Source organism: Sceloporus occidentalis, unplaced genomic scaffold (assembly GCF_023333645.1).
Source record: "Sceloporus occidentalis isolate IW3139 unplaced genomic scaffold, rSceOcc1.0.p SCAF_5, whole genome shotgun sequence".
Classification (NCBI taxonomy): Eukaryota; Metazoa; Chordata; class Lepidosauria; order Squamata; family Phrynosomatidae; genus Sceloporus; species Sceloporus occidentalis.
In genome coordinates this window covers 167,206,876-167,221,380 of record NW_028316985.1, presented here as the reverse complement: position 1 = coordinate 167,221,380, position 14,505 = coordinate 167,206,876, and the positions used below count along the sequence as shown (strand labels likewise).

At 41.3% G+C, this 14,505-nt stretch overlaps 1 protein-coding gene across 2 annotated transcripts in view; it reads right to left on the bottom strand.

Moving 5' to 3' along the window:
- Window positions 1-14,091, bottom strand: part of STPG2 (sperm tail PG-rich repeat containing 2) — a 261,402-nt gene extending 247,311 nt beyond the window's left edge. The window contains exons 1-3 of one of the 2 annotated variants that reach the window (XM_089526095.1): window positions 13,920-14,091; window positions 4,151-4,260; window positions 2,659-2,814 (exon numbers count right to left, since the gene is read on the bottom strand). In XM_089526095.1, coding sequence (XP_089382221.1) covers window positions 2,659-2,814; window positions 4,151-4,260; window positions 13,920-14,025 — 372 coding nt within the window. In that variant the 5' untranslated portion in view covers window positions 14,026-14,091. The remainder of the gene's footprint in view (window positions 1-2,658; window positions 2,815-4,150; window positions 4,261-13,919) is intronic. The other variant, XM_089526096.1, reaches the window with a different exon arrangement.
- Window positions 14,092-14,505: the final 414 nt, after the last annotated feature.

The following is a 14,505-nucleotide window of genomic DNA, read 5'->3' as shown; positions in this document are numbered from 1 at the left end:
CGCGGATGGTGCGTGGAGTAAAACCCAAACTATCAGTGAATTACTTATGCTGCCATCCCAAGACAGAGAGGAGAGGGAAACTGTTTTTTTGGGGGGCATGGGGCTCCTCTTCATGTTAAGGTTGGAAATGCTCCCCAGCAGCTGCCACTGCTGCATCCAATTGTAGACCTCACTTTGGCTAGGGGACTGCCATGGAGAAGTGGCAGTGGCAGCCATCACAGCCACCACTTCTGCAAAGTTTGACTGTTAAATCCCCTATGACATCTCCCTTCCTCCCGCCCAAAGTATGTATGGCTGGGGCTTCCCACTGCCTCCACTGCTGCCCTGTCATGTCGGTCTTAAAAACGTTACAGATTATGAAGCATTTCAGGTTTCAACATAAAGAAGACTCAGACTTTTGCAAGACATCAAATGATATCCTAAAGATATTACACTGAGTAACTAGACATGAGAACCAAATATATTGTTAGCAGATCTGAAATAAAAACATGGATCTAAGAGAATTATTTACAAAATGACATGCTTCATGTGCCTGTGTATCTGTGCATGAGAGAAAGAAATTTACATGCTTTTGATTTAACTGAGATGTCAAGCAGGCTGCAAGATGAACACTAAACTTTGGTGCCTCCAGTTCTTAACAACTGCATACAAGAAATAGAGGTAGTTCAAGATCCAAGCAAAATGTGCAACATTATTGTACTGGCAAACTTCCTGTCTGGATGAATTGCATTGTGTATCTACACTATGCTGAATAACAGTTATTGCATGCATTATCCTCTAAGGCTCTTTTAACACTTTTTATTTAGCCTAATATAACAGAAATTTGGCCTTCACTGAGATAAACAGGTATTCAAGGTACAGCAGGGGTGGTACTGAATGTTACCAATCTTTGATCAAATCTGTATCTTAGGCTAGAATTAGATTTCCACTAGAATCAAGACAAGAACCACAGCTTCCATCAGTATTAGAAATTTTCCTGTAACAGGACCAAATTACTTGTCAAGTTGGTTCCCCAATCTGTCCTTTGACTGCAGGACATAGCATACAAAAATAATGTACCAACACCTTTGGCTTTTGAGAACTGTTAGACTTTCCAACAGCACAGATCCCCTTTGGTTTAAGATTGCCTTATGCCAATACTCTAATGTAATATTATGCATTAAACTTCTAGGACTCAAAAAGCATCATCCCTGTAAGGTGAGTCCACTGTGTACATCTGCTCCTTTTCCCAGAGAAAGGGTGGCTCCCAGGAGTTGAGTTCTGTGATAAGAACAAAAAGAACTGGCTTTCCTTGGCAGTTGACTATGCAGTCTTAAGGAGGTGCACAAAGACTACTCTTCCCTGAAGACAACCATCACAAGCAACTTTAAAAATGCTCTTTTGTTTAAAAGAAAATAAAAATACATACATTCAGTCTTGCAACATTGATGATGATGTTGCAAGCAAGCAACCATAAAATATAAAAACACAAGAAACTATATGCTAATGAGAACTGCATCTGCCTCAGCCAATAGTTCTCAAGAACCAAAATAAAGGAATTGCCCAAATAACATTTAATTAGCATCCTGACCAACTTACAGCTCTTCTAGGTTGTTAAAATCCATCTCTTTGGAAGACTGGGCAAGTATGCCTTATCACATTGGCCTCAGATATGCTGCATTATCCCATTTGCCTCTTTCCCCTACTTCCTCAACCAAGTCTCCATAGTAAAAAGAAGGAAGTTGCAAACTTTTGTCCATTCATTTCTTCTTCTTAAAATTCTGAAGTTCTGTTAACAACTTCCTTTCTATGGAAACTCAGTGGAGACTTTCCCTCTCTCTGTTTCACCCCATGACCTTAACCCCCTGCAGCCATTCAGCAAAACTTTTGACTAGCTGGCAATCCTCCCTCTTATTTCACATACATCATCAAGAAATAAAGAAAGATCTTGGGAGAAAGAAGAAGAAGGGACCTCTGAATCTCAATGGATTCTCTTCTTGCATATTCCAAAGCAGGAGACTGGGGGGTTACTCCATTCATTTTTGTGACAGAAATTCTGATGGCTGCCTTTTTCAGATTCAAAGAAATCCTACATGTGCACAAATAAGAAAATCAGCAAAAGGAGGATAACAAACACATCAATGAATTAAGACTTTGGGTGAAAAAGCAGAACTAGGTATCACACTAACCACATCCAAAGTCCTTAGCTCTAGGGACCAGGTTGCTGTTATTTCCTTCAGAAACTGGAACAAGTTGCTGCAGCTTCCACAATGTTTCATAAAAAGGGATAAAACCATTCCGCACTATCAAAACACAGCACAGTAAAAGTCTATTGTTCTGTTCACCCTGCATCATATTAAGATGCATTGACTAATGAACATGAAATTAGACAGAAATTTGATAGCGTGGACTAGAGTGATGGCAACCACAGCAAGTTAGCAGAGCTAGGTATATGGTAATATGATGAAATTATAGCAGGGGAAATGCATACAAATGAAGCAAAATTTTTAATTGCTCTGTTTGTATTTGAAGAAAACAAACATCATGCTTTGCACTTATGTATGGATTTTTTCTACATCAAACACATGTTGACAGAGGGAAAAGGTCATATGGGAAGCATCCTTCAGTGCTAGCAGTCAATATAAGCCACAAAATTATGACAGTGTACCCTTTACATACCTGTGCTGCAGGGACTTTAACTGGTCTCTTTGGCCTACTGATGTCTTGACCCAGTGAAAGAGGTTGGCAATATGTTCCAGGACCAGGGGTATCCGTGCGGATATCTCTGAAACGTTTCTCTTTATATCGAAGACTTTGCCCCCCTTTAATAGTTTTCTAGTGTGGAGAAAATTTAAAAGATCATGAGGATAATGATGATTTCCACTATGTATATAATGTTACCCATCTACATGGCACATAATTAAAAATGAGAAGACCCTACCAAAATATTATATTGCCAGAAAATGGGACAATAGAGGAAGGAGAAGGAAAGTATAGGCAAAAATTGTGTGTGATTGTTTGAACTGCACATACCTAGGCTAAACACCGGAACAGGGGACTACACCAAACCCTTAATAGAAAATACAGGTTCTATGGAATGATTAGATGTGTAAAGGCTTTGTGAAGGGGAATGTGGGGAGAGCCTTATCTTTCTTCCTCCAAGCTTTTTTTCTGGGGGCAGAGGGCAGATTACAGGATGTTTTCTTTAGAGTTATGAACAATATGTTTAAAATAAGGTTTTCATATATTTACTCCCTCAAAGGTATTTCTAAAAATTGTATAGTTGCTATTTTGCCTGCTCTTAATGAATTGGCAAAATCAAAGATGCTCCTTGCAGTTAACATGCTCCATACATTTCAGGACTGTGTAGCTCCATCTGTGCTATCACTACATGTTTTTCAAACTTTTTTAAAAATATAAGAGGGGTTTGGGTTCTTTTACACATAGAGAAAAATACAAGTTGAATATCTGTTATCTGAAATGCTTGAGACCAGCTTTTGCCTCACAGGAGCATGAAATGTCCCCATCACAGAAAGATTGTGCTATAATGGGTTTTAATATTTAAACTAATTTTACAAATATAATATTTTATAAAAAATATATTTTTTAAAAAATCCTACCAGAAATAAAATCTCTTTTATGGATATTCAAACAACAGACCCTCAAATAGGTACCTGATATATAAAAACAAACAATTTGGCCTGAATCCTCTTGGCTCTAGTGCACCACACCATCTCTGATGCAATGTATCCAAAATTACAAATTCCATCTATGGTTCAATAAACAAAGCTGCTACTCTCTCTTTTAAAACAACACATCCCAGCATATGGAAAATTCCAATTTAGACCACACAATCAATAAAAGCCATATAAAGTAGCCATGGGAGGAAATGTGAAATGATTGACAACCATTTCAGATCATACAGAAAAAACAGAAAATTAATTTTTAAATCCCCGCTACCTACCTAACAATATTATGTTTTGAGATACAATATTTCCTTTACATTATTTTTAATTCTGAAGTAAAATCAGAGAAATGGAACAAAAAAAATAATCCACTAAGAAAATTAGGGACAGACTGAGCCCAACTAAATTTATTATCAACAGTAGAAAAGTTACTCTTGCTGGGTTGAAGTTGCGAAATTCATCTATTAGATCCAGCAAAAATGTACCTGTGTTCTGTCAATTTCATAATGCCCTGGCCCTGGAATATCATCCTCAGCATTTTGAGAAGTGCTTTGAAGACCACGACTTGTCAGAGAAAGAAATGGAGCAAAGCCATCTGCAAAGAGGAAGGGGGAAATCATATACCTTTGAAATATTCTTATAACACATAGTCAAGAGTCAGTGATGAAAACTGATCTGCAGTTGTCAGAGTACTTAAAAACCCTTCACTTAATTGTAGGCACCTACACAGAAGTTAACACAGAGGCTGTACAGACCAAGGGCAGCTGACCCTTTTAGCACCAGATTGGGGCACCAATCTCAGCTTTCCATGGCGAAAAAAGGAGCCGCACAAAGTGGCCCCTTTCTGCATTGTGGAAAGGGCACCATAGCTGCTGGTGCCACAGCTTTTCAGTGCTCCTTTGGCACTGCATCATCTAGATGCAGCACCAGAGGTGCGCAGTGACGCCGCCTGCTGTGTGGTGCAGTGTGCCACGACACCAGCCTGGGGACAGAGTTGGGACATGCATCGTGTGGATGCCACACCCCGACTTAATGGCCAGTCTGTACAGCCTCGAAGTTCTCAAATTACAGCCCTGCCTCATTGGACTGCAAGTTACTATAACATTGTAACATTGGACACTCAGAAGACATAAAGGAAATACAACTGCACAAAACTATGGACTTTCTATGACAAAATAATTTAATTATTAACAACCAGCATGACTAGCATTAAATGAGAATTATAGAAAATCACCACTGGTCATGATGGCTACATATCTAGTATAGTGGTGGGCAACTGTGCAGGGTGCAGGGTCACATTAGCCGAAGACCTTGGAAGGTTGTACCTACAACCACCTGCTTCCACACAAAGAATAAATGAACTTTTTAACCTCTAAATGTCCTTTGGGGGAAGGGAGCATTTTCACCATGTTTTTGGCCTCCCTGTACATGTCCTGTTCCAAAAAAGTCCTCTTTTGAGATTTCATTGTCCCAGGATGGGCTCAAAACATAGTCAAATGCCCCCTACAGATTCTAGAGTGCATGGGGGGGGGTGCCAAAATTCTGTTTAAAATTTGTTTGACACCCCCCTCAGGAATCACAAAATAGCCCTAGGGGGTACATATGCCCCCCTGATTTGGCACCTACCCCCTTTTTCTTTGTTGTCCCCACTTTTGTACCACTCTCTGTTTCCTTTTCCTTTTCCTCCTAGTACCCTCTCAAATTGCTTAGCCAACACCAAATACAGATCCCCTTGTAATTAGTATTTAATTCTCTATAGGACTCTCAGGTGTTTCAATGACAGCCTATATATATATATATATATATGAAAAATAAAATACAAAATATGCAAAAACATCCAAATAAAAACAATACCCAGCTGTCATTAACAATCTTTCAGATTCTATGTTATAACATCATCAATTGTTTGACATCTCTCCCCTTCAGTGCTAGCATTGCGATGATCTTTTAACTTCACTTTCTGTATCCAGTTTGTTCACAACTAACAGCCAGGATCCTGAAAACTTCTCAGTCTTACAAGTTTGCTTATTTGAGTTCATATTTCTCCATCCTGAAGAAATTGTTTTATTAGCTAGTTATTTGTCTTATCCATTCATTAACCACCGATGAAGGTGTACCACAATGCAGTCATACCTCCATATTTGCGGCTTTGATATTTGCGGATTTGATTATTCACGGATTTCATTAATATGTTCTCTCTAGGACTATCTAGGTCCTCCAGTGCACCTCTGTGGTCAACTTTAACTAAAAGTTGCGCTGAAAGACCATTTGTAGCTCCAGTGCCATTCTATGGTCAGTGTATGTTGGACATTGACCACAGAGTTGCAGTGGAGGACCTAGAGATTCCTAGAAAGGTGTCCTCTCAGGCAAAAACAGTGTTTTTGTTATTTGCGTTTTTTCCATATTCACAGGGGTCTTGTTCCCTAACCCTAGAGAATATGGAGGGACAACTGTATTTGCTATTCCCCGATGTAATTATTAAGTGTACATCTGTGTACGTTCAATAAAATTCATCTTTAGATTGTTCCACATGGGAGGAGCTACAAATGCCTAGTAGAATATTCTCTCTAGGTATCTCTAGGTCCTTCTGTGTGACTTTTGGTTAAAGTTGACCATAGAATTGCACTGGAGGACCTAGATATTCCTAGAGAGAACATATAAATCAAATCTGTGAATAATCAAAGCCACAAATCTCAAAGTCACAAATATGGAGGGATAAGTGTACTAATTAAAATACTCACCAATACCTGCTGTAACCCACATTCAGATAACATATCATTTATTATACACCTTAATGTACAAGAACCTTATTAAGTGTTTAAACATCCATTTTATTCATTATTATTATTATTATTATTATTAACCTTTATTTATAAATATATAGTGTTTACATAATTGCCATTCTGATCTGATTTTTTTAAATGTAAATGCCACACACATGTAAATAATAACACAGACTGCCTTGATCATTACTTCATACTGAGAATGCCTCCTTACTACACAACAAAGCCATTAAAAACATCCTGGTTGGGGAAAAAAGAAAAGGTAAAAGCAGAATGCTGAATTGTTGCTATATAACACAACATCCATGTACATGGATGGAAATACATAAATAAATAATACCCTATTGCCTGGCAAGCATATACATTACCTTCCAAATGAGAACTCCTTTTCTAGTCATATAACTGTACACAATATGTCTACAGCATTTGATTTGCAGTATACTGAACCAATATCACTCTAATAAACTGCATTGTTGATTTTTCTTTTCTTTTTGGGGCAGGCATTATTACCTTTTCTCTATAAAGCTATGATTTCTACAAGAGCAAAGTCCTTAAGTTCCAAGAATAACAGCAGGGAAACTGGATTTTCCTGAGCCTTACTTAAACACCACTCGCATCCGATCAGTTTAAACATAATTCTAGTGGATATTAGTTTTCATATTCCCCTGGGATAGGCAGAGCAAACTGTGCATTATGAATGGACAAACCTGAGAAGCATTGGCTCAAATAATGTTTGAGGCTTAGTTGTATTTGTCCTTATTAGGTATTAACTTATATTGCAACAGTTCTTCTCAACTTGAGGCAGTAAAGCCAAACCAGCTGTGACCCCATACATTATGTGTGTACATGTGGGTGTTTGCAAGTGCACACACACCTTCAAGTCACCTGTCAACTTACAGTGAACCCATGAATTTAATAGGGTTTTCTTACAACTCTGGAGACCAGTGTTCAATTTTCAGCTTAGCCATGAAACCCAATGGGTGACAAATCTTGCAAGAAAATTCCATGGTAGTGTTGCCTTAGGTCACCATAAGTCAGAAATGACACAACAACAAAGGCCACTCAGAGATGGTTTGCCATTGCTTTTCTCTGAAATATAGCCAACAACTAGTACTCTTTCACAGCCCCCCATCCAAGTACTAACCAGGGCTGACCCTGCTTAGCTTCAAAGATCAGAGCATTAAGGCCCCTGACATACGTACACTAGTTCCTCTTAAAATCTTGGCACATACAATCCGATTATGAGCTTTTATTTTTCCTTATTAATTTATACACAACTTTTACACTCTGGAAAAGAAAACAAAAGCTAAATCTGTTTCAGGCATGTTGTGAATTAGGAAAAGTATTTTCCCAACTAGAAAAAGCATAAAAATAAGTGATAGCTGCCTTGCATTCTAAAGCTTAATAATAATAATAATGTTGGAATAAAGGTGGGCTATAACTCAAATAAATGAATGAGCGAATCAAGGCAAATAATAATAAATAATAAAAACTGAGCTTCTTGTGGTGTGTGTGGGGGGGGGGGGGGTCATGAATGAAATCCCCTAATAAAAAGAAGAAAGGGGGATTTTCTGCATTCTGACATCTGCCTGTTGGACCAGTATTTTATCTTTATGACAATTAAGGTGAGGTCCTCCTTTTCCAGGGCATTTCCACCTTCTGTCCAGGAGGAATTCCAAAATGTCTTCCATTTTGAGCATGACTAAAAAGCATGAATTTATATTTCTATATTAGTGTTTTTAGCTTTTATTTTGTAATGTCCTACATTTTTCTCATATGCCCTACATTTTATGGAGCCTTGTTCTCCTTTGTGGTTATGACATTTGGTCACCCTGGAGTAGGGTTGCCATAAGTCAGGACCTCCAAACCAGGAAAAATGTAGGACAACATTTTCAAATGTAGGACACACAAAAAAATTTGATGCTTTTTAAAAAATGTTAATATAAATGCATGTTTCTTAGGCATGATCAAAATGGAGGAGGACAAGCCTAGATCGAGGACGCAGGCTCCTCTGAGGGGCTTGTGTGCTCGGCCCAGGCCTGTCCTCCGAGGCCACTCTCCTCTTCCCGGACCTCCCCTTTCCTACAAAGGGCTCTTTGGAGCTCTTTAAAGGGAAGGGAAGGGAGGCAGGAAAGGAGAGGAGAGACCTGGGCACTAGCCCGGTCCTGCTCTTCCCAGACCTCCCCTTTCCTTCAAAGGGCTCTTTTTGGAGCCCTTTGAAGGGAAGGGAGCAGGGAAGGCAAGGACTCGGCGGCTGCGGAGCACAGCCCCAAGCCTCTCCTCGGCAGCTTCATTTTCCTCAGGCCAAAGGGAGTCTGCAGAAAACACAGCCGCCAAGAAGAAGCCTGACCCAAGCAGGGAAGGTAAGTAGGGAACTAGGGAGGGAGGAGGCAAGGCGAGGGACTTTTGTCCCCAATCCGATGTCCCATGCTTCTTCACCGATACTCTACTGTACACAGAAAGTGCACTTTGAAAATGGGCACCCTCCTCCTCCTCCTCCTCCTCCTGTTTCCCCCTCCTCCTCCTCCTCCTCCTCCTCCTCCTCCTCCTCCTCGCCATGCACTAAGAAAGGGCGCTTTTCCCTCCCCCTGGCTGGCCCAGAGTCTCACTCCCACTCCTCCTCCTCCTCCAAGGGTCCACCTCCTCCTTGAGGCTGGCCAATGGCAGAGTGGGGCTGGAAACAGCTCTGCCCCAGCTGCTCTGCCATTGGCCGGCCAGCCTCAAGGGGACGAGTGTGTCCTCCGGGACAAAGATGGCTGCCGGCCGGGGCCCAGACCCGGGATTTAGAGTGAACTGGACCGTGACCGTGCCAGTACCACAAAACCGTTACAATCACGGGCGCAGCTGGGTTATGGCATCCCTACCCTGGAGCAACAAGTACAGTTCTCTGGGCTGAGGGAAAGGGGGCGACAAGCATGTTATCTTGAGAGAGGGTCCCAAAGGTTTGTTGGTTGTTCCAGATTTATCCCACAATTCAAATAACTTTGAATGGTCTTGGTGATGGTCTGAATGGGTCAAAAGTGCTGCTGGTGAATTTCAGGCAGATGAATGGTAGAATAAGCACTATACAGCACTTGATCCTGGATGAGTATGCCAACCTGGCATGTATCACAGGTAACGGGGGAGCCAAACTTTCTAAACCAAAGTTTCTCACCCAGGGTTTCCTAAAACCCTGGAGTTCTACAAGAGGTTTCTAAGAACTCCATGAGAGATTATTGGGGGGGGGGGCAATTTTTTTGAGCTGTAGATATAATAATTTTTATTCAGGGGTTCTCTGAGGTTTGAAAATTATTTCAAGGGTTCCTCCAGGACAAAGAGTTATCTATGCATAAACAGAAGAGAGCTGTGGGGCAGGGAAGTGGAAAATAATGTAAGCTGCTCTGATAGCCTTTTGGCTGAAGAGCGGGGTATAAATACTATAAATAAATAAATAAATCCACCAATCTATCATGATTCATTGTACAGACATCATGCCAACCTTAAAGGGAAAAAAACTTTCAGTATGTTTTTACCTTCTTCTTGTTCTGTTAACTGACCTCAGGTCAGCTGCAATTAATGGCAACCCTGTGAATGAGACATCTCCAAGCCCCCATCCTCCACTGCTCCCTTACTGTACAGACTCATGAATAAGTCTAGAAATTTTAAACAAAAAACATTAACCCAAAAAATTAATTATCTAGGTTTGAGTTCACCGGTATGTTTGTGTTTTCACCTACATGTGTTTTCACTGGTATCCTTTTTTAATTTATAAGCCACTTTGAGTCCCAGCTTTGGGAAAAGGCAGGATATAAATAAACAAATACAATAAAATACAGTCTGTCGTAACACAGAAGTACAGCCTTGTATTACACTTCAGCTTAACTTGACTTTTGAATCAGACTTGACTTTCCATTACTAAGAGCCCAATGCTACACTTGTTTACTTAAGAGACAAATCCTACCGAGTTAACTCCTAAATAAATGTTAACAGGAAGGGAAACTGATTAGATGAACTACATTTAATCTGAATTATTATTTTTTTCTATGTTTTCAGAGGATTTCGCTGAAAACAAATACTAAAAAGGATCTTCTACAGGCCTGAGAAATATTATTTGATCAAACTTTGAAATTAATATCCAAAATTGTTTTTTATTTCCACATATTTCTGAAGATTTGGCCTGGAGATGTGCAGCCCACCTAAATTTACCTGAAACTATGTCCCATTCTAGTCAGGGACTTTGCCCCAGGGATGTGTGCAAATGCACTCTAGGCCTGCTATGCATAAGCAGAAACTTTAAAACTGAGGGTGTATCCACACTGCAGAATTAAAGCAGTTTAATACTACTTTAACTGACATGACTCTATCCTACAGAATCCTGGGATTTGTAGCTTGGTGAGGTGTTCAGCCTGGTTTATCCGAGAGCTCTGGAGTCTCACCAAACGGCAAATCCCAGGATTCTGTAAAACAGAAACATGGCAATTAAAGTTGTGTCAAACTGCTTTAATTCTGCAATGTGGATACACGTTAATACACATTAAATTCAGAAACTCACAGGATCATGCAATACAGATGTAAGTATGCAATATATTGCTTGGTAGTAATTTCTCACTAAGCACAGCGCCGAAACGTTCTGGATCTTCAGTAGTGAGAACTCACCATCGGATCGGTCCAGATCGTGAGGGATCGGTCCGTAAACGGAAGCACCTCCATTTTCTGGTGCATCCGCTGCCTCTTCCTTCTCCCTCCTCTCCCCCTATACCTGCTGCATCCTCCTTTGTCCACCTTCCTCTTCCTCTCACCCCCCTCCTGCCACGATTGAAACTCTCATGGCATTTCATCCATGAATAGTCCACTAATTGAGGAATGAGTAGTAAAACTGAATGAGCTTGCAGTAATGGACAAACTGACAATGCTTATTAATAGAAAAACAGATCAGCAATATAAAAAGAAATGGGAAAAATTCAACAATGGTAGTTGTTGGCATGGTCCAGAATTTCAATGTTTCCAAACAGTATTTTATGCCCAGGATGGCAAATACTTTGTAACTTTAGATGGCATGTCTGTAAGAGAGTGGTATATGCCACAACTCAAAGATGGAGGAAGTTATTATACAGTATGTTTGTGTGATGTGCATGGTTAGGAAAATAGATAAGAAGATATGCGTGAATCTGTTGGTATAGGTAAACTTAATTGTGTCTCTTTTTTTTTCATTTGTAAGTAATGTTCAAAGAAGGAAGAAGATAGGAGAGTTATTAGAAAGTATAAGTAGAAGGTCAGAGTGGTGAAAGAAGGGTAAGGGTGAAGACTTAGTTCCAATTTTGGAGTGAAGGATAAGTGTTAGTAAGGAGAAAAGAGAGTTAGTAAAAGGGAAAGTGGAAGAAAGGGAAGAGAATAAGAGGTTTTAAGTAGAGAAGGGACAGTGAAGAAAAAAGATGAGATAATGTGAGAAGATCTAAGAAGAGTAACTGATGGAAACAAGAGCAGAAGTGCTGAAGACTAGAAGATTATTTTGGGGAAGGTTTGAACATTATATGCTTAATTTGTTACTTTGTATGAATGTATGTAGGATTATATGTTATTCTGTATGTATGCTTAATATGTATGTTTTCCCCCCAAGCTAATAAAATTGTTTAAAAAACCACTGAAATTCTAGACCATGCCAACCACTACCATGTCAGGATGCACATGGAAGCCATTGAAATCCACAAACACCTGGACAATTTCAACAGGAAAGAGGAAACCCTTAAAGTAAACAAGGTCTGGCTATCAGTCCTGAAACACAGGAAGCTGAAGACTCTACAGATGTAAATGAGAGCTCTCCCAGGGTCAGGGCTTTCCCAGCAGACAATGAGCCCTAAACAAGCAGACACTCAGCCTCCTTTGCAGACCCTCCCACCCTGAGGCCTGCCATTAGCAACAGAACAAGACGCATGCAAATCTCTTCTGCCTTCCCAGGTCACACAGTGTCCTTTCCAGGCAAGCATTCTCTGAAGAAGCCAGCCACGGATGCTGGTGAAACGTCAGGAAGAAACTCTTCTAGGACATGGCCACATAGCCCGAACAACCCACGAAAAACTATTCTTCAGAGGGGGTTTGCCATTAGCATCCTCTGAGGCTGAGAGAGTGTGACTTGCCCAAGATCACCCAGTGGCTTTAACATGACCAAGCTGGGATTCGAACCCTGGTCTCCAGAGCTGCAGTCCATCCATCACTCAAAACTACTGTTGTTGTTGTTGCTGTGTGCCTTCAAGTCATTTCCGACTTATGGTGACCATTTTTAACCCTGCAACAACTTCAGTGACAATCACCATTGCATTGCATGTATTTCTTTATTTTTCTCTCTCTTTTACTGAAGTAACACACAAAATGTTGATAATGAAAGGACATTATAGGAGATGTGAGAAGTGACTGGAGAGCCAGTGTGGGGGAGTGGTTTGAGCTTTGGACTATGAGTCTGAAGACCAAGGGTTCAAGTCCCGGCTGAGCCATGAAATCCACTGGATGTGACCAGATGTCCTCCATTGTCCAGGACATGTCCTCCATTTTCCACCTTCTGTCTAAGAGGGATTCTCCAATTCCAAAATGAATTCCATTCCACTCAACCTTTCTGTCCATGAGGAATTCCAAAATATCCACCATTTTAAGCATGATGAAGAAGCATGAGTTTACATTTCTAGGAGCATTTCAAGCTTTTATTTGGTCATGTGTCACATTTTTCTTGAAGGTCCTCTCTTTTGCAGTGCCTTGTCCTCCTTCGCGGCCAGGGCCTCTGGACACCCTGCATTGGGTGACCATGGGAAAGAAGTCACACTCTCTCAGCCTCAGGAAAGGCAATGGCAAACCTCCTCTGAACCAATCTTGCCAAGAGAAGCCCATGACAGGTTCACCTAAGTCAGAAAGGACGTGAAAACACACAACAACAACAACTGAGAAGTGACTGTGGAAAGAAAAGAAGCAAAGTCCCCCTTTAGTTAGGGTTGCCATAATTGTCCACTTTTACCAGGGACAAAAAGTGGAACAAATTCAAGACCAAACTGTAGGGCAACTGCAGGACAAAACTCAGCCCAAAATGTAGGACATTGAAGAAAAATGGTGGACCTTAAATGTCCTACATTTTGAGCTGAGTTTTGTCCTGCAGTTGCCCTACAGTTTGGTCTTGAATTTGTCCTACATTTTGTCCCTGGTAAAAGTGGACAATTATGGCAGCCCTACCTTTAGTCCAATGGTCCCTGTTAGGGACAAAGGTCCAAAAGACACTGCAGAAATAGTCCAGTTTGAGACCTCTTTAACTGCCCTGGCTCAATGCTAGGGAATTCTGGGATCTGTAGTTTTGTGAGACATTTCGCCTTCTCTGTCAGAGAGCTCTGGGGCCAGAATAAACTACAATTCCCAGGATTCCCTAGCAGTGAGCCAGGGCAGTTAAAATGGTGTCAAAGTGGGCCTTATTCGCTGGCTTTCCTCCTCCTCCTTCCTAACCCCTGCTGGCCCTCACCTCGGAGCTGCCTAGCGGTGGAGGGCAGGTCATAGCAGCCGGGGCCCAAGTGGGGCTCTGGGCAGCCGACCGTCAGCGTCAGGGCCCGAGGCGCCCGGTCGTACATGGCGGCCCTGGGCTGGAGCAGGCGCCGCCGCCGCCGTCGCCATGGCGACCCAAGGCCTAACACTCGCCAGCAAAGCCAGCCCCAGCCCAGCCGGAATAAGAGACTACTAGCGCTTGGACTGCCCTCCCTGGCTCAGTTCTATGAGACATTCAGCCTTCTCTGGGGCCACAATAAACTACAGTTCCCAGGATTCCCCGAGCCAGGGCAGTCAAAGCAGTCTCAAACTGGATTATTGTTTCTGCAGTGTGTTTGGGGCCTTAAATTATGTCGCCCTTCCCATCAAGCTTCCCACAACTCTCTAGGCTAAACGTCACGCAAAACTACACTTCCCAGAATCCCCTAGCATTGAGCCAAGGCACTTAAAGCGGCCTCAGACTGGATTGTTTCTGCAGTGTTGTTTTGGCCCTGTGACTGAATAACCTCTAAGACTATGACTGAATGCATACTGGAGAAAGAATCCAGTTTGACACCATTTTAACT